Source organism: Peromyscus maniculatus, chromosome 3 (assembly GCF_049852395.1).
Source record: "Peromyscus maniculatus bairdii isolate BWxNUB_F1_BW_parent chromosome 3, HU_Pman_BW_mat_3.1, whole genome shotgun sequence".
Classification (NCBI taxonomy): Eukaryota; Metazoa; Chordata; class Mammalia; order Rodentia; family Cricetidae; genus Peromyscus; species Peromyscus maniculatus.
This window is the reverse complement of record NC_134854.1, coordinates 138,307,686-138,328,869: the sequence shown is the minus strand read 5'-3', so window position 1 is coordinate 138,328,869 and position 21,184 is coordinate 138,307,686. Positions and strand designations below refer to the sequence as shown.

Genomic DNA, 21,184 nt, shown 5'->3' with positions numbered 1-21,184 from the left:
GACACCAGATATACACATGGTGCACGGACTACATGCAGACAAAGCACCCAAATACATAAAAATGAAAACTGATAAATCTTTAAAATTTGGCTATTTCTTGCCAACTCTGAAGCTGTGGCCCCATTTCTGATCCTATACTCTTGGACTTGAATGTGCATTAACGTCCCAGCTGGTCTAACAACATTCATTCAGTATTGCCTCACACCTTTAACAGAGGAGCCACAGTGATGCCAATTGTCCTAAGTTTTATTCATGTTATTCCTGGGACAGAAACCCTCCATGTCTGCCATTTCTTGAGTTTATCTGGCCTGTACAGCCCTACACAGCATGTTTCTTCATTTACTCTCTGACGTTGGATTCTATTAGCTCCTTGCTTATCCTACTCCAGCCACACTGGTTGGCCTTCCCTATTCCTTGTCAAATTCCTTGAGTACCTCAGGTTCCAGCTGGGACAGTATCATGAAAAAAGTCAAAACTAAGTTCTGTTCAGTTGTGTAAAAATGTGCCTATATACCATTTTTTTGAGAACTCTAGGCCAGCTTGAAAGAGTGGGCTTTAAAAGACAGGTATGCAAAGAGTCAATGGCAGGAAGGAAACAAAGAATTAAAACTTCATCAGTCCAAATAATGGTGTGAATTTTATATTCTGCAGTGTCCCTTGAACCTGAAACTGTCACACATACAATTTATCCACATGAGAATGAATGTGGTGCTGGGAATAAACTGTCCTCAATGATCAGTGAGAACATCGTGACCAATGGCATGTACACTGACAACTATATATATATATAGCATGCTAATGTTGGTTGGAGCCAGGTCTGTAAGTTTGGATACCAGAATGAAGATTTTATTTTGGGCTAGTTTAGATAAATGTTTTTTAGGGGCTGGAGAGATGGCTCAGCGGTTAAGAGCACTGACTGCTCTTCCAGAGGTCCTGAGTTCAATTCCCAGCAACCACATGGTGGCTCACAACCACCTGTAATGAGATCTGGTGCCCTCTTCTGGCCTGCAGTCATCCATGCTGTGTACATAATAAATAAAAAATCTTAAAAAAAAAAAATGTTTTTTAAAGACAGCCTATGTTGGTAAAGTGAAGAAAATGTGATGCAAATAAGTATTGCAGTTATGTGAGGGGGAAAGGCCAGTCAGGCTTCAGTACCAGAAAGAACATTGAATACCTTTTCCTCTATAACACTGAGGAATAAAAGTCACAGAATGTATTTATTGATCATGCTGCCTAAGAAGATAAAGTGACTGGCTCAGGAATGTCAGTAGTGAAGCTAGGGACAGGCTTGAAGACTGAGTGAATGTGTCCAAGAGGAAGCTCTCCAGCACTGTTATGTCTGAGGTAGAGATTGTTGGTATGATTGGCATTTTGCTAGCTAAAATAGGACTTTATATTTCCTGTTCTTTTAAAGATTTGTTTTTAATTTATGTGTGTGTGTGTGTGTCTCTATGCCTGTGTATGCATTTGTATGTGAATGTCTTCATAGGCCAGAAGATGGCGTCAGATGTCCTGAAGCTGTAGTTAAAGGGAATTTTGAGCCACCTGACATGGGTACTAGGAACCAAACTTGGGTCCTCTACAAAATCAGGAAGTACTCTTAACTGTCGAGCCATATTTCCTGACCCATACTTCCTGTTCTTTAGGCTACTTGATCTGCTAAAGTCTAAAAAGAATTCAGGGTGCAAATCTTTAGCATAAAGATTTTGAATATGTTCTTTCTGTGGTTTTTAATTACTTGTCATCTTGTGGATATTTCTCATATTAAGGAACCAAGTGTTACATAAATTAAATATACTACAAATAACACTGGTTCACATCTTTTTATGATATATTCTTGTAAAAAAAGTTTAGTGAAATAATGAATAAAGATGATGAAAATAGAAGCTGGAGTTTAAGATTAAGGACACAAAAGACTACTTTGTGTTGTAGTTGTTACTAGAAAGAAAATGATATTAAGAGAGTTTGTTGACTTTAACCAATGAGTAGAAAATTGTGTTTGAATAGAAGAGATCTTTTAATTTTGCAATGGTGCAATAAATTTCTTAGAAGTAAAATCTAACAGAGGACTTGAAGCTGAAAACCACACATTGCTCTCTAGTTTCCAGGAACATGTGCCCTTTCCACAGCTCTTGTTGATGCTAGGAATGCTGTGTGTGTGGTCACTTGCTGAACTCTGACTGATGTTCAAATCAAGACAACTATTCAGGACCAGAGTCTCAGATGAGAAACAGAACACACACAAAAACAAGCTATAAAGCTGACCACACAGTGCACACCTATAGTAACAACACTGAGGGGCTGAAGCTAGAGGCTTGCCGTGTTTTCAAGGACAACCTGCACTACAGAATAAGTCCCTGTCTCAAACCAAATGGAAAAGTAAAACTAGAAAGCAAAAACTTGAACGTTAGGATACTCTTGGCCTCTTTTAGTAATTTTGTTAAAGAAAACATAGTACCTTTTTTTAAAAAAAAAAAAAGTTCCCCTAGCAATGTTATTGTCCTTCAGGAACTGTGGAGTTCAACCTATAGTAAGGGCAGAAAGAGCCGAGCATCCTTAGCCTGGCTTGAGGCAGCCAGCACAAGCACATCACACAGCCATACAGCTGTGCTTACATCCTCCTGCTTCAATTCTATGCTCTTTTATGTTATTCTATGCCCTTAATGTTAAAGGGAAGTTTTGTACTGGGTTTACTTTTTTCTTTCTTTTTCTTTTCTTTCTTTCTTTTTTTTTTTTTTTTTAAACTTTTGTCCCAAGGGAGAAAAGATTTGTTTCCCTGTGGGACTATGGAGAAGACAAAGCAACAGGAGCTTGAAGCAGCTGGTCACATTGCATTCATAGTCTGGAAGCAGAGAGTGAACAAATAAACGGACACATCTTCTGGGAATGATCTGGGAATTTTCACTCTAAATGCTGTGCTTTGCTGTTTGAGCACATGAGCTTAGCAGAATGTGTCTTGTTTACTCTTTGCTTGCTAAGTGTGTCTGCCTGGCAGAGGCCTTTAGCCCTGCTACCCACATGATATGAACAACAACAACAAAAAAAAAAGAAAAAAAAAAAACCTAGCAGTTTGTTAGAAAAGAACAAAAGAAAAGCAAGAAAAATAATTTTCCTTTAGCTGGAAGATTTCCCTGGAGCCTTGGTGGCTGGAATTCAGGCAGAATCCCAGAAATCAGAGCAGATCAGTGGAAAGCATTGTGTGTTGGAAGAAGATGCATCTGCTTGGGGCCTGGACTGCATGGCATGGAAGGTAGGGGATCAACTACATTTATCTGTCTATGCATTCCTATTTTAGAAAAGTCAAGGTGTCTTGTTCTGGAATAAACCCAAGGATCTTGTGTTTTGAGAGAAAAGATAGATGTGTGGTCACTGTCTGGATCAGACCTGAGAGTTGGAGCTCACCTGCTCTGATGGTTTGAATGAGAATGGCCCCTATAGGCTCAAATGCTTGAACACTTGGTCACCATTTAGTAGAACTGTTTGTGAAGGATTAGGAGGTGTGTCTTTGTTGGAAGAGGTATGTCATAGGGGGCTGGTTTTGAGGTTTCAAAAGGCTTGCATCATTTCCAGTAAATGCTTTCCACCCTGTGCCTTCTGCTTGAGGATCAAGATGTAAGCTCTCAACTGCTCTTCTAGCTGCCTGCCCCTATGCCTTTATGTTGCCATGCCTTCATTCCACCATCATAAATTCTAACCTTCTGTAATTGTAAACCCAATTAAACTCTTTCTTTTATAAGTTGCCTTGGTCATGATGTCTCATCCTAAAAGTAGAAAATAAACTTGCCTTGCACTGAAATGAGTCTAGTGACATGATCTAAGTCACTTCAGTGCTTTTTGCTCTTCCTAAAACCAACCTGGAGTCTTGGGGGAGACCTTGAGATGAAACTGCCTGTGGTTTTTCCATAAGGAACACCATTATTTTATTATTTTTAGAATAAACATACATTCTTGAGTCCAAGTGTTCCCCTAGGAAGATGCTGTAAATTTTTCAAGGCACAGTGTGTCCCAAGTATTCATTTTCCCATCAGTGAAGGGGATATGCTTTAACAGTAGTAGAAGTGAGTCAGGGTGCCTGTTATATTGTAGATACTGTGACCAGCAGTTGATGGATAAGATTCCATTACTCCTTCAGTCCTGGGATGGTTACAGTTGGGATTGAATATTACTCTGAGAGCTTGTACCATTGCTTAAGTGGTTTTGCACTGTTTTTTTTTTCCTGGTTAATTTTATATCCTTGCATAGTTCTCCCTAGCACATGGTGGGTACGTGATAGATACATTTATTAGATAAGTACCTGACTCCATATTTGCATCACCTTAGTGCCAAACTGCCTTTTCAAATGAGAAGTCTCTTCTATGGCACCAAGAGTTTACAATACTTTTCTGGTTTTCCTCTTTTTCTCTTGCTCTTTCTTTCTCCCCTCTTTCCTTCTGCTCATTCTTTAAATATTCACATTCCTCAGAGCTGTTTCAGAGATTTTTTTTTTTTATTCTGTCCCTGTACTCCTCTTGGGCAATAATTTGTTGTTCACATATGGAAGATGTCCAAATCTATGTCTCCAGTGAAGAACTTTATTCTGAGTTAATAAGTTTTAGTTCTATTAATTTTATTATTTATTAATTCATTCAGCATACATTTATTGAAAATTGTACCATCTGTACAAGGTATGAAAATGTTAGGTCACTGTTCTCAATTAGTTTGAAGTGAGTAATCAAAGCAGATTACAGATGGTGGTAAATGCTACAAAGAGCCTAGATCGGGGTAATGAAGGACTAAGTCTGGAGATGGGGTATGAGGGCAAAGAGCAGAGTTTATGTTCAGGGAAGAATTATTAAGGAAAATGGGACAACTCTCTTATAGAAAGCTGAGGAGAAAACTGGCTGATGTAAATGAGCTGTAGCCAGAGCACTTGATAGAGAGGAAAGGGTCCACATGAGGTATGGGTTTGTGGGCAGCTGTGGGGAGTTTGATTCCTTTTAAAATTCAGTAGGAGGATGTGGCTCGGTTATTGAATGTTCATCAAGCAAGCATATGTGAGCCTCTGTGTTCAGTTCCCATTACCAAAACAAAGTTACATATGTGTGTACATACATACATACATACATACATACATACATACATATACACACATACATACCAGTAGGAAGTCAAAGGTTTTAAATAGTGATGTGAGATTTATACTTTTTTGCATTTGAAGTTTTTGTTTGTTTGTTTGGTTGGTTGGTTGGTTAGTTTTTCTTGACAAGGTTTCTCTGTGTAGCTTTGGCTCCTCGATTCTACTTCCTGAATACCTCCCAAATAGCACATTTCTAGGTGTTCATTCTCTGCCCTAATGTCCTTCTAACTAGCTGGTCTCCTGGCCCCTGTGTCTTTTCCTGTGTCTATTGAGAATGGTTAGACAAATTTAATTATCACATTTCTCTGCTGAAAATTCTTGGCTGACTCCTGAGGATAGCATTGAAAGTCCCTAGCATGATCTATAGAGGGTCTTAGGACTGAGTCTGCTTACCTCTTCAGCTTCATCCTTCAGCTTTCCAGCCCATGTTCCCACCAGCCATACAGAGCTCCTGTTTACTTGTCAGTGAGCCCTGCCCTAGCTGTTCTGTGCTTGACTACTTTGTTCTTAGCCCTCAACCCACCACACCCCACCCCTTGCACCCTGCATCCCTAACAAACAAGCAACCCTACAGAGGTTCTGATTGTCCTCTGGGCTCACTTAGGAGTCATTCTGACCCACTGGCTTTAGGTGAGTCCCTCTGTGCTCCCTCCAGGAACTGTCACTATTTTAACTTGCCTTTGTTTTCCACGGAAAGAAAGCTTCTTAGTATATCTATGTGTACTACTGTGCTTCCAACTTCCAGCTTCCTAACTTATATGTGGAAGGTGATTTGCAGGAAGAAAGGGAGTGTAATAGCCAAGCATGGTGACACATATGTAATTCCAGCACTCTGGAGGCAAAAGCAAGAGGATCTGCAAGTTCAAAGCTAGTCTGGTCTACATGGCAAGTTCCAGGCCAGCCAGAGGAACATAGAGGGACTATCTCAAAAAAATCAAAAGTAACACTAACAACAAAAAAGAAAAGTGGTACATTAAGAGAACATATGTATAGCATGATATTTTTATAGATAACTGCAGAGTTACATTAATTGAATAAAGTGATCAAATAATGTAAGACACTTTGAAGTGTCTGGACATGACCTCAGTAATAATGTTATCACAGGAGCTAAGAAACTGTTCAGCCCATGGTCTGCCTTACCCTTGGGGAGCCCTGCCTGTGCACATTGCTTCTGTGTGGTGCCTGGATGTCTACTGAGAGGAGACAGTCTTCTTCTCTTTCCTTTGTTGATTTACCGACTGGATAGTATTGGGCTTACTGGGTTTTTACTGTTATTGTCTTTCAGTATCACTTTGTATACTGAGTTTGGGTTGGGGTTTTGTTTGTTTGTTTGTTTTTGATTGTTTGTGTAATTTGGTTTTATAAGAACATAGAACATTACATGGTGCTGAAATTAATTCTACAAAATAGCATATTCTGTAGTCTAGCTGCTCTCCTTATCCCTATACTACTTCTTGCTATCAGGAACTTTATTTTTTCACCAGTCTTCATTTCCATTTTGTTCTTGATTCAATTTTCTATCTTGATTTCCATTTGGCTCCTCATCTCCCAACTCCCCTGGAACCTTTACCTCTCCCAATAAGTTTTCTTAGAAAATGGTATGCTATTTTAATACACTTGTTTCTTATGACTTGATCCATTCTGAGATCTCATGACCTTTTCCCTTTTAAAACTGGGTGCTTTCAATTGTGCAGTAGAATCATAGACTTGTTTTCAGCTTTTGCTTTTACAATATGGCTGCAGTAGCACGCTTACTCTTTTTTTCTCTTTTATATTTATTTATTACTTATTCATTTTTGAAGTTGTCTGAAATGAGGTCTTACTATGTAGCTCTGGTTGACCTAGAATTTGCTGTGTAAAATAGGCTGGCCTCAAACTTATGTAGACCTGCTTGTCTCTCCCTCCTGAGTGCTGGGGTAAAGGTATATGCTATCATGTCCTACCTGAAATATTTACTCTTATTATTTTAATTGTGTTCATATGGATATGTTCACATTAATACAGGTACTTGCTGTAGCCAGAGACTTTGGATCACCCTAGAGCTGGTGTTAGAAGTGGTTGAGTAATGTGGGTGCTGGAAACAAACTTTGGGTCATCTGGATGAGCAGCAAGGGCTTGCTCTTAATCACTGAGCTAGGTGTCCAACTTATATTTTCTTTTTTCATATTGTTTGCTAGTTTATTTTTGGATTAATTGCTGGGAGTAATTTTCTTAGGTCCTGTGATATTTCTGTCAAAAGGAGCATACTATTTTTTATCCCATCAGCTACTTCTAAGGAGCACAGTTTGTAGCTTTGTAAATTTTGTCAACCTGATAAACTAGAAACAGTATCTTACTGTGATTTTAATCTGTATCGTTTCATTGTAAGCGTTTCATTGTGAGCATTGCTTAGTATCTCCATGTGTTGAAAGCTGTTTGTATTTCTTTTTTCTGCTTGAATCTCCTCAATTTTGTGCATTCTCTCTTTATATAGAAAGGATAGTAACTTTTATAAATAAGTGGCCTTTTTGCATTAAATTTTCTTTCTTCCTTGTTCTCCACACTTAACTAATTCTTTTGAGTTTTTTTATGTGTCTTCCTTTCATTGATCCCATTGCCACTAGCCTCATTCATGTCAGCATCACTTTTTTCCCCCCGCCAAGACAGGATTTCTCTATGTATCCCTGGCTGTCCTGGAACTCACTCTGTAGACCAGGCTGGCCTCAGATTTTCACCTACCTCTGCCTCCCATGTGCTGGGATTAAAGGCATTTGCCACCACTGCCCATCTAGCATCACTTTTTATAAGACAATTAATTATAGTAGCCTTTTAACATGCTCCCCAATTCCAATTTCACCTTTACCAAATCAAACATCACGTGGATCTTTCTAAACTCTGTCTTTCATAGTTCTTCTTTGTGTGCCTTCGGTGCTCTCTGTACTCAGAGTGAAATTCCTATTTCTTTACTTACTGCCCATGCCTATATAACTTGCATCAGTTAATCCAGCTTTGCAGCCTTAGTTCTCATCTGTGAGCTCAGTGCATGCTGTTCACTGTTTTTCAGTGAACAAACTCTGGGTTTGTTCACTTTGTTTTTCCAGGTCTGTTTTCCTTTCAACCCAGATCACTTGATCCTTTTTCCCCCTTTCTGGCCCAGCCCAGTCTCTCCATTGAAACTTTATCCACTCTTTAGCCAGTAGCATCCGATGTCCTGCTGTCACACCTGTCCTCTAATATACCAGAGTTTTTGCTGGAGTCATATTGATTTCCGAGAGCTTTTTGGCTGTGAACCATTCAAAAGGTGACCGTCTAGGATCCAGAGGCTCTAGGGTGGGTGTTGAGTTTTTATGGTGGTGGTTTTGTTTTGTTGTCATTATTAGTTTTGTTTTTTGTTTTTGTTTTTTTGTTTTTTTCTCAGTGTAGCCCTGGCTGTCCTGGAACTTGTTCTGTAGACCAGGCTGGCCTCAAACTCAGAGATCCAAGATCTGCCTGCCACTGCCTCCCGAGTGCTGGCATTAAAGATATGCAGCATCACCTCCCAGTGGTTTTTGTGTTGTTTTGTTTTGTTTTTGATTGGTTGATTGGTTTTATTTTATTTTTAAATTATATGTGTATGAACGTTTTGCCTGCATGTATTTCTGTGTCCCACATGGCATGCCTGGTGCCATGGAGGCCAAAAGAGGGTGTTAGGGCCCTAGGATTGTAGTTGCAGATGATTGTAAGTTACCATCTGGGTTCTGGGAATCAAACCTGGGTCCTCTCAAAAACAGCCAGTGCTCTTAACCACTGAGCCATCTCTGGAGCCCTGTTTTATCTTATTTTTGAAGATAGGGTCTCACTGTACATGTATCCCAGGCTAGTTTAAAACTCAAGAGCATTCTGCCTCAGTCTCCTTGAATGCTAGGATTATAGGCATCTGTCATCATGCCTAGTACACTTTTTTTCCTTTTCTAACAGTGTATGCTAATTCTGCATAATGATGGATTTCATTATTACTTTTCATATCTGTCCAGAACATACTTTGGTCAAAGTCACTTTCCTTGCTACCTTTTCCTATCCTTCCTCCACACTCAAACTAGTCCCTTTCTTTTTCTCAGAGTCTACCTTCTACTTTAATGTCTTTTCCTTTTGATTCCATTTTCTATGATTGAGAGAATGCATATGATAGTTGTATTTCTGAATCTGGCTGGCTTCATTTCACTTAACGTAATGATCCTGAAAATCATGTTTTCCCAGAAATGTCATGATTTTGTTCTTTCCCACAAAATAAAATCCAATTTTATATATACCAACTTTTCTTTATCTATCCATCAGAACCTAAACTAATCCATAACGTAGCTCCTGGAAATTGTACTTCAGTGGCTGTGCAGTTGTCTCTGTCATGTGCTGGCTTGGATTCCTTTGACTGTGTGGTGTGACAGCTGGGTTATGCAAGTCTGTTCCATGCCTGGTTTCTGCAGTGGTTGCACTGATGCACATTTCTACAGCAGTGTAAAGCCACCACCCCATCCAACCCTTGCCAGCACTTGTTGTTTTCTTATAGTGGCCATTCTGACTGAGGTAATGTGAAATCCAAGTGTAGTTTTGATTTGCATGCTGCTGATAACTGAAAATGTTGAACTTTCCCCCCATATATTTGTCAGGAGTTTTCTTAACTGATTTGATTAATCACTTAAGGATAATGCTTGTCTTAGGGTTTCTGTTGCTGTAGAGAGACACCATGACCACAGCAGCTCTTATTAAGGAAACATTTAATTGTGGTGGCTCACTTACAGTTCAGAGGTTCAGTCCATCGTCATCATGGTAGCATGCAAACAGACATGGTACTGGAGAAGTAGCTCATTATCCTACATCTTGGCTTGCAGGCAACAGGAAGTGGTCTGCCTATCACACTGAGTAAAGCTTGAGCAAAAAAGACCTCAAAGCCTGCCCCCACAGTGACACGCTTCCTCCAATCAGGCTACACGTACTTCAGCAAAGCCACACCTCCTAATCATGCCACTACCTTTGAGGGCCATTTTCTTTCAAACCACCACAATGCTGGTAATGCTTCTGTTGTCCATCACTTCAATTTCTATTAAAGTAGTGATCATGATTGTTTAGGGGACCAGATACTTAATTTTGGTTTTAGCCTAACCTAGTCTTTTCTTCAAGTAGAAAACGTCTTTTGCAAAGGCTGTGCAGGATCCAAGAACTCACATCATAACATGCTTCCTGTGGTCTGAGGCTTCATGTATGAAGGTTTAGAATTGAAATCTGTACATTAGGAAGATTTTGATAGTGTTTCAAGTGTTGTATCAACTGACCTTATTAATGCCTCTGCAAATATATCTGCAGTTTGAGATCTTTGCTTTTTGATTTAATTGCATAGGAGAGGTCATTATAGAGTCCCTTGGTGCTTCAAGTACTTATCACTTGCCCTAGTAAAGGTTACTATTGCTGTGATAAAACACCATGACCCTTTAAAGCAACTTGGGAAAGAGTTTATTTGGCTTACACTTCCACATCACTGTTCATCATCAAAGGAAGTCAGAACAGGAACTCAAACAGGGCAAGAACCTGGAGGCAGGAGCTGATGCAGAGGCCATGGAGGAGTGCTGCTTACTGGCTTGCTCCCCATGGCTTGCTCAGCCTGCTTTCTTACAGAACCCAGGACCACCAGCCCAGGGATGGCCCCACCCATGATGGACTGGGCCCTCCTCCATCAATCACTAATTAAGAAAATGCCTTACTGGCTTGCCTAGAGCCTGATCTTACAGAGACATTTTTCTTTTGATTTTTTTCAGACAGGGTTTCTCTATAGCCTTGGCTGCCCTGAAACTTGATCTGTAGACTAGAGTAGCCTCGAACTCACAAAGATCATCCTTCCTCTGCCTCTGGAGTGCTGGGATTAAAGGTGTGGGCTGCCACCACCCAGCTGGAGGCATTTTCTTAATTGAGGTTTTCTCCTCTTGGATGACTTTAGCTTATATCAAATTAACATAAAACACACAGCCTTAGAAGGTCTGTTTGCTTACCAAGAATAATGTGGGTTCCTCTTTAGTGACACATAGGAAATAGAAGTTCCATTTTGGCCAAGTATGGTAGCTCATGTTTGTAATCCCAGCCCATGGGAATCTGAGGCAGGAGGATTACCATGAGTTCTAAGCCAGATTGAGCTTCATACAGAGTGAAACCATGCCTTAAAAAATCAGCCTGAAAACAAAGTTTCATTTTTACAAAAAAAAAAAAATGCATTGTGTAAAAGACCATTTGCATTTATGAAACATAAGACAGCGAGAGGCCTAGAGTGCTGACTCAGCAGGCCCTTGACAGTTACTGTTTCTCTGCTGAAGAAGAACAGAATGCTATTCATTGCTTTTCACCCAAGGAGACTGGTGACTAATAACAAAGAGCATTTACAATGTTTGTTGTATGGTTTCTTTTCTTATCTTTTTTCTTTTTTTTCTTTCTTTTTTTTTTTTTTTTTTGAGACAAGATTTCTCTGTATAACAGCCCTGGCTGTTCTGGAACTTGCTTTGTAGACCAGGCTGGCCTCGAACTCACAGATCGCCTGCCTCTGCCTCCTGAGTGATCCCCCTTTTTTTTTTTTTAAGTATTTTTTGAAGTAAGATGAGAAGTGATACTTAGTTGTTCTTGATTAATTTTTTACTCTGACTAAGTGAGACTGTAAGGCACCCAAGTTTCTGTTGTCTGCAGATGTCTGCATGAGAACATGGGCAATGAGATTGAGAGCCTCTTGCAAACTGGGCAGAGATGGGAGGAGCTCGGCTCACTACTGAACTTTCTCCTGGCCCCGTCCGTATGTGTGGGGTGCTCAGGACCCTTCTCTTGCTAAGGCTATAGTTTTATGGGTCCCAAGTGAATTCAGGCAGTCCTCCAGTCCTGCTGACAAACTTTATATAGTGCCATGTCCTTTATACCTTTGTAGGAGGATTCAAGAGAAAAACAGCTGGAAGCCTTTGTTAATAGATACACAAACCCAGCTACTTAAAGTGCAAGAAGAGAGAAGTTTTGCATGAAATAGACAGCTAGGATATAGCCTTCAAGTTATAACCTACTCTTATTTTCTTGTGTGGGGTATATTAATTTCACTTGGGACTGTAGTATATAGGCTTAACCTTGACCCATGTTTTTCTTTAAAATTAATTCTCAAATTTTATTCTTTTGAGATAAAGAATAAATGGTGTAAGATTCTCTGGGCAGAGAACAGTAACAAAGGGAAACCACAAATTGAATCAGCGGAATTTACAGTGAGTGAAAACAAATACCCAGATCCAGTTTCTTAAATTATGTCTCATCAGGCATTTCTCACCAAACTTGTTTATAATCAAATCATGGAGCCTTTGAAGTTCTTATGCATTAACGTATGGACAGTCAAAACTGATTGTCATGGTTCAGTGGTTAAGAGTGCTTGCTGCTCTTGTAGAGGACCCGGGTTCCGTTTCTATCACCCGCATTGGATGGCTCACAGTCGCCTGTAACTCCAGTTCTAAGGGATCTAATTACTCTCTTATGGTTTCTAAGGGCACCTACACCCATAAAGATCACATATCTACACTCAGACATATGCACATACACATAAATCTGTGCAAAAAATTTAGGAGCTCCCCTCCCCCCACCCCAAAAATGATTGTTAGCTCCGCACAGTGGCTCAGCAGGTAAAAGTGCTTGCTGTGTGACCAGGTCTGGATTACCAGAACCCTCAGTGGAAGGAGAAAACTGGTTCCTGAAAGTTGTTCTCTGACCTCTACATGTACGTCACAGAGCATTTGCCTCTCCTCTCATAATAAATAAATTTTAAAAATTGAAATAATAGTCATCAGAGATTAAAGAGTTAAAATCCTATTTACTTAAATATCTTCATTCTGAATTAAGAGAGACTTATACTCTGGTATCATATTATCATTTATCATTATAAAATATCTCAAGTAAACAGAAATATATACCCTTTTTTAAAAATTAGATTTATTTATTTTGTGTGTTTTGCCTGCGTGTTTGTAGGTACACCACATGCATGTGGTGCCTGCAGAGGCCAGAAGAGGACACTGGATCTCCTGGGACTAGAATTACAGAGGATTGAGAGTGTTAGTTGGGTATTGGGAAGCAAACCCAGGTTCTCTGCAATAGCAGCAAGTGCTCTTAACCATTGAGACATCTCTTGAGCCCATATACCTCTTTAAGTTAGAGGTGATTATTTGCTTTACCAAATATTATTCTACTTTAATAATGCATCCAAATAATGTGCTGCATAAACGAGCCTTACAGATGTGCTAAATGAGGGACCAAATACAAAACAATCTTCTTATATAAATCTGTTTATACAAAACAACCAAAAAAAAGTGGATGAGTGGCTGCTGGGAGCTGGGAATGGGTGTTTGGTAGCTAAGGTCACAGAGTTTCTTTTCAGAGGGATGGATGGACATATGCCACAATAGTGATGTACGAGTGCATAGTTCTAAGAAATGAAATTCTGTATTTTAAATGAGTGAAGAACTTCAAAGGCTCCAGAATCCTCACAGGAAAGGATTTGTCATCTCCTAGCAAGATTCATTCTGTCTGTACACCCGAACATTTGGTCTGTGTGTTCACGTGTTTCTAGAATATCCATTTGCCTAAAGACAATGTGTCTGTGTTGTATGTAAGGGGATAAATCAGAATTCATGTTCCGTATTACGCACTCCCTTTCCCTATTATCCTATATGCTGCTTCAGAATCAAATGTGTGTAACAGTGGGTAGGTGTAATAGTGCACACCTTTGATCCCAGCACTCTGCAGGCAGAAATAAGGAGGTCTGTGAGTTTGAGGCCAGCCGAGTCTACACAGAGAGTCCCAGGTTAAAACTTAGTCTTGGCAAATGAAATGTGAATTAATCATGATTTTTTTTAATAAGCTAAGATTTTAATGGCTTATTTGTATATTAAAGCATCTTTATTTTTACTTCTGAAGTAATAAAGATACCTTTTTAAAATTTGTCTTAAAAGGATATTAAAGTTTTAACTATGTATATATAGCTACAGCCATTAATTCTCCCCTTCTTAGTCCCCTTCACTGTAAGTAATAGAGTGGTTGTTCTTTGAAGGTTTTGAAGACTACCAGAGCTAAATTCGTAATAGGAGTGTGAGAACCTTGTCTCAGAAGTCTTATTTTCTTGAACAGTTTACCAGACTTAGAGGAGATATGCTTTCTGTCCAGATTTCTTCCTGGTATAGTTTAAATAAGTTGTCTGTCTCCTTTGTTTGGGATTTGTGTTTGGTTCTGTTTTGTTTTGTTTATGGTAAATTAAGACTTCTTTTTAAAAAGATTTATTTTTATCTTATATGTAAGACTGTTTTGCCTAAATGTATATATATTCACCATATATGTGCCTGGTACCCACGGAGACTAGAAGGAGACATTGGATCCCCTGGAGCTAGAGATACATATGGTTGTGAGACACCAGACATGGGTGTTGAGAGCTAAACTCAGGTCCTTTGTAGAAGTAGAATGTACTCCTAACTGCTGAGCCATCTCTCCAGCCCCTAGGGTAGCTTCTGATAAGTATTTCTCTAAGTATTTTTTGTTTCCTTTTTTCATTCCTTGGCAAGAATGTTACGTTATTTGGAAAGTACAAATTATATAAACAGCAACTATCTAATGTAGGTGTTGGATACATAGTAAATATTCAGTAAATTATAACTGTTATGATGACTAGCGAAAAATGCATAGAAGTTTATTTCCTAATTGGCACTTTAAAAAATTTCCAGCTATCTGTGTAAAAAGCAAAACCCAAATGGCAGTGCACCACTGAGGGGCCCTGATGGCATGTGTACTTACATCAGTGTAATCACGAGACTTGAGGTTCCTGGAACATAGTTTAAGTTCTATTGCCAGATATTTGTAAGGACTTTTAGTCTGTATTCCCTCTGCCCGCGCCCCTTCCCCCGACACACACATACACGCTTAGTTTAGAAGGGAAGTAGGTTCTTGGGTGTTTAAGGAGTAAGTGTGAACAGAGGTATTGTACTCAGATACATCAGAGCTGAGAGTGGTAGGGCTGGTAATGTGAAACTGGACATCATGGTAAGGGGCCAGGGTCCAGAACCAATGAGAACGTGGCCTCTTGGATAAAAAACTGGTTGCCTGTAAGTAGGCAGTACCAAAATAAGCAAATACATTGAGGATAATAATGGGATTATAATTCCTTATTGTGATAAAAGGAGTTTCTAGTATAAAAAAGGTACAGTGAAACTTGAAATAAGTTTTTTAAGTATTTAAAATTATCTCAATGATTTTAATGTCTAAAACTTTTAATATTTTAAAATAATGGGAGAAAATTATGAGTGTAGTTTAGGATAAAACTTGAAAGGATGTAGTTATAAATAAATGGACCAGATATTACATATGTGCCCCTCAAAAGGGCGGTCAAGTGTTGATAAGCTTTTAAAAGAAACATGGTTTATAAGGCAATGCTAAGAAGCTGAAGGAAGAACTGATTTCTAAATCTTTTTTTTAAATCAAGTATTATAAGTATATACAACTTCTGACTAGGTCTGTTGTAGACAGAAATTCATTCAAGTGAATGGTAGAGGTTTTTAAAGAACAGATAACTTAAATCTGTATGCTACCAGGTTATTGGACTGCAGTTCTAACTGTGGGCTGTGTGATAACCAAAGCAAAAGGTTACTTAAGGAACCTCAGCCTTGGATCCAAAGCTATCCTGGGCTTATACATAAATTTGTATATTATGTGTATATTTTGTTTCTGGAGCAAGAATGTGCTCTCGTTGTTGTTGTTGTTGTTGTTGTTGTTGTTGTTGTTTTATTACTATTACCTTTACAGTATATGAGCAAAAAAAAAAATTGAACCATTGTATTCATTTAAAGGAAGGTGAAAAAATAGGGGACTTGAATTTGTTTTTAGAAATCTATGGTCTCTATTAATGGTCATGTATTATTAAATATAGAAGTTTAATCTTCAATTATTATGGGGAATCAACAGTTGATTGAATGCCTAGCATATGCCTTAAGGAAAGATTATTCTTATCTACTAATATATTTCATTCTCACAGCAGTGATTCAGAGTAAATATGATCCATTTGTACTGATGAAGAAACTCAAACTCCGAGTAAAAAGCTGGCCCAAGCTCACAAAACTGACAGTAGCCCTTTAAGGCAGCAGTTGTTTCTGCTCCAGTTTGCGCCAACCCAGTGCCTGCTCTGCTGTGGGCCTCTGTAGGGTGCTGGTGAGATAATACCACAACTGAACCTTGCTCCCCACACTGAAAAAGAATGCAAAGGGATCAAGTATAGGGAGAAAAAAAAATAGAGCCAGTGAGATGACTCAGTGAGTAAAGGTGCTTGTCACCAAGCCTGACAGCCTGAGTTTGATTCCTGGAACCCATGTAGTAAAAGGAAGGAACAGCATCCCACAGATCGTCCTCTGACCTACACACACACACACACACACACACACACACACACACACACATGCACACACACACGCGCCTGCACACATACACAGTAAATAAATAGGAGAATTAAACTAGTGTGACTTCCTCTAATCCTAAAAACAAAGGTAAGGTAATTATTTCTGTGTTCTTATATTGGACTCATTTTTCAAGTCTCCCAACATCTCTATGGGAAAGCGCCTCTAATACAAGTGAGCAAGTGAGGTAGTATACAAATATAAAGGACTAGTCCACTACCAAGTCCACTAGCAGAATCAGAGTTTTAGACCAGGGTTCCTAATACTTCATGTTGCACAGGAGTCTATATATTTAAAAAAAAAAAATTAAGTCTACACATGTACTTCTCCAGGGTACTTCCTCCCAGCTGAAGCAGGGATGTGGGTGGAGGGTTAAAACCCTGAGGATGCAGAGTGTCTGGCAACGTTACCCTGGGGACTGCACACCACAGCTGTGGACATGCACATTTCCCATCGGCATTTGCTCTGAGCACAAGGGTTCTTGTAGAAACAGCTAGGCTGAGGAAGTCAGAGAAGCTGTCCAATGGTCTTCTGACTATGCACTCAAAGGAGAGACTGCTAACTGGGAACGGACATGACGACGAGGTGCTTTGTAATCTCCTCATACAAGCCAAAGAGAAGAGTGAGTTTCCAAACATGAATGCATGTAGAAAGCTGTAAGCACATGCTCTTCTGTTGTTTGTCTGGGTTCTGTGTTCTTGAGTCAGACAATCTCCTCCTAGATTGCAGTTGCTCCCTCAGGGACACCGGAAATCTTGAATGTAGTTCATTGTCATTCAGCACATAACAATGTACTATTTTCTGAAATATTATATTCTCTTGGTTGTATCATAATGATAAGGTTGTTTCACTTCTGAAATGTGAATTTTACTTTCTGTAGAATAATAATAAAGACTCTTGATGTACTCTAAAAATGAAAAAATATATAATCATTAAAAATACAGATGGGCTTTAGACAATGAAAATCCTAGATTTTTTTATTCCTTTTTCTTCTGTCATCTGTTACCTTGAGCACATTTCTTGTCCACAAAGCTTTATGTTTGATTTGAGGATCTAATAGTCATGACTTACGTGTGTTAGAAGAATTATGTTCACTGTATATAAAACACACAGAATAGAACCCAGGGACTAATATGGAACTACACTCCCAACCCATAAAATTATTATATATGTACTACTACTTATATATGTAGTAATATACTGGTGTGTTATGATTGCAAAGATATACACATGCACACTCATTTTTTGTACAAAATTGTGAATGTATTTTTTCAACTTAAAAATACTTGATGTTCTAAAAACTCTGTGATAAGCCATCCTTTTTGTCACTGGTCCCCAGGTGCTTCCTTGAATTACTAGCAAAGCTGTTAGACCTCTGAAACCCTTCTTGGTACCAATACAGGGTGAGGCTGTAGGGCCATGTGTCTTATAGTAATTAACCATCCATTTTGCACCTAATATGGTGCATGGAATAGTGTTAGTGAAAATGAATCTACATATGTAAAAATTTAGATTTGTTTAGGTTTGTTTGTTTTTGGGTTTGGGTTTTTTGTTGTTGTTGTTGTTGTTGTTTGGGGTTTTTTGTTTTGTTTTGTTTTGTTTTGTTTTTGAGACAGGGTTTCTCTGTGTATCTTTGCGCCTTTCTTGGAACTCACTCTGGAGCCCAGGCAGGTGGATCTCTGTGAGTTTGAGGCCAGCCTGGTCTACAGAATGAGTTCCAGGACAGCCAGGGCTGCCTCTGCCTCGTGAGTGCTGGAATTAAAGGCATGTGCCACCACCACCTGGCTTAGGTTGGTTTTTGAGATGAATCTCTTATAGCTCAGACTGGCCTCAAACTCTATGTGTAGATGGAATTGACCTTGAATTCATTATCATTTTGTCTCTGTGTCCTGAGTGCTGGAATTACAGATTTGTGCTTCCAGACCAGAAAACTTGAATAATTTCTTTTAAAGTTGTTTTAAAATCTTATTCTTTGTTGTCCTTGAAGCTCAAGAAGCCTTTCACTATGGACAGCTTCATTAAGTACCATCATGGCTGTGTCTGCTCTTTTGAAAACAAATGCAACTTGGCAAATAAAACTAGCAAAATGCAAAGAAAGGCTTTGATTTTATATGACAGAGAAGATGTTTTTAACTCAAATTAAAAGATAGATAACAAGGAAGATGTGCCTGTGTGAGTGCAGGAGCAAAAGCAGGGCAGAGGAGGGTGTTGGGTTAATGGTGCCTGCAGTAGGATCCTGCCTTGTGTTCATAAACTCTGTATGTGTTCTACAAGTGTAGGTTCAGCCACTGCAGACCAGAAATAGTCAAGGGGAAAAAACTGTAAGAAACTTGCAGGCATTTTCTGTTATTCCCTAAGCAATACAGTATAACAACTGCTTACATAGAAAATTGTGTTATATCAGATGGGAGAATGTGTGTGGGTGTTAGGGAATATTATTTTAATGAGGCAAAGATGTGTTACATTTGTTTATGCTGCAGAATATTACTTTAACTATGTGAAGGTGTGTTACATTTGTTTGTGCTGTATTTGTTTAATTATGAAAAGATGTGTTGGCATTTGTTTCACTTTGCCTGCCTAAGGCACCTGATTGGTTTAATAAAAAGCTGAATGGCCAATAGATAGACAGGAGAGGAATAGCTGGGGCTAGTGGGCAGAGAGAATAAGTAGGAGGAGAAATCTAAGCTCCAGAGAAGAAGAAAACAAAGGAGAAAGAGAAAGAGACATGCAGCTGCCAGCCAGCTAGATGGAGTAGGACATACAGAAGGAAAGAAAGGTTTAAAAAAAGGCCTGAGACAAAATGGGAATGAAGAGAAACAGGGTAAGCTGTAAGAGCTAGCAAGAAACGAGCATAAGATAAGGCTGAACATTCATAAATAATAAAAGGTCTCTGTGTCATGATTTTGGAGCTGATTGGTGGCCCAAAAGAAAAAGCCTGCTTATATGTGGGTTCTGGGAAAATCCTACCCTGTGTCCATGTGTGCACATGTTCATGTAGGTGTACAAGTGGACATACATGTGAGTGTGCACATACAAGGCTGGCCAGAGGTCAGCCTTGAGTGTTGTTTCTCAGAAATTGTCTATCTTGGTTGTTTGGTTGTGTGCATGTTGGAATTCTTTTATTTTATTACATTCATTTACTCTTAAGTATGTTTGCATGCATGTGCATACCTGTGCATGCCATGGCATACATGTGGAATTCAGAGGACAACTTACAGGATTCAGTTCTTGCATAACACCATGTGGTTCTGGGGATTGTATTCAGGTCATCAGGCTTGGTGGCAAACACCTTTACCCACTGAGATATCTCACTAGTTTCACCTTGATTTTTGAGACAGACCCTCTTTTGGGGATCTGAGACCTCACTGAATAGTCTCTGCTGGTGGCTGGCCATTGAGCCCTAGGGATTCATCTGTTTCTAGCTCCCCAGTGCTGGTATTACAGATGCATGCCACCACACCTGGCTTTTTATGTGGGCACTGGGAAATATACTCAGGCCCTCGTGCCTGTATGACAGCTCTTAATTAATTGAGCTATCTTTCCCTGCTTTTTACACTTGTATAAGGGACTTAAACATTTGCAGATTTTTGAAGTCCACGGAGGATGAATACTAGCCCAGATCTCCTTGGATACTAAAGAATGACTCTATTCAATGTAGTGGTGATAACAGCAGCTGATAGTACATGTGTCTCAGTTCTGCAAGGAATACAAGATCCCTGTTTGATAATAAAGAAACCAGTGATCAATAGTTCTGAAAGTCATACTGTCAGTGGCAATAGAAATCCAGTACTAATCCAGTTCTGCTTGATCTCTTTATTGCCACCATGACTGTGGCTGGAAAGATACTAGATTCTGGGAGAAATGGGATAAGAGGTTAAGATTATTAGATATGTAAGAGCTTAAGATACCATTCCAGAAGGGTGATGAATTCTAAGGTTCATGATTTCAGAGGTAAGGTGGAACAGTGCCCTGTGTTCACAGGGTCAAAGGTGCATCCTTTGTGATTAATCTGTAAGGCCCGGAAGAGCTGTGCTTGGAAGCACAGTCACATAGAGCTTGTCCAAGTGTGCACTGGAAACTGTACTTCTGTTCAAAAGTCAAAGGAAAGACAGGATCAGTGAGACGATGCAGTCACAGTGGGGAGAAGAGGTAAGTACTGGAAGCCAAGGGGTTGACAGACTTGGTTTTGTATGAAAAGGTCATTTCTTAGAGTTCTCATAGTCATACTCTTGTTTAAATTGAACATATATATTTTTTTAGGATTTATTTATTTTTATGTGTGTTGGTGCTTTGCTTGCCCTGGAACTGGAGTCACAGACAGTTGTGAGCTGCCATGTGGGTGCTGGGAATTGAAACCAGGTCCTCAGGAAGAACAGTCAGTGTTCTTAACTGCAGAGCCATCTCTCCAAACCTAAACATATATTTTTGTTATATAGTAAATTCCATCCTGTACTAAAAATGGGTATCTTTAAATATATCAGGGTTATTTTAAAATTTGTTTGTCTCATTTCCTTATCCTGATAGGATGTAAAGTCATTTTAATAGACATCAGTAACATCTCACATTTGCAGAATCTTGGATAAGTGCTTAAAAACTGTAGGCCAGTTTAAAACATGAAGGC

At 39.2% G+C, this 21,184-nt stretch overlaps 1 protein-coding gene across 18 annotated transcripts in view; it reads left to right on the top strand.

Annotated features, from left to right (window-relative positions):
* The window catches only part of Tmcc1 (transmembrane and coiled-coil domain family 1), a 172,728-nt gene that overhangs the window by 88,217 nt on the left and 63,327 nt on the right, over positions 1 to 21,184 (top strand). For 8 of the 18 annotated variants that reach the window (XM_076567663.1, XM_076567658.1, XM_076567662.1 and 5 more), the window contains one exon: positions 3,122 to 3,253. The exons of the other annotated variants lie outside the window; for them this stretch is intronic. In XM_076567663.1, the coding sequence (XP_076423778.1) occupies positions 3,122 to 3,253 (132 nt within the window). The remainder of the gene's footprint in view (positions 1 to 3,121; positions 3,254 to 21,184) is intronic. 18 annotated transcript variants of the gene reach the window in all.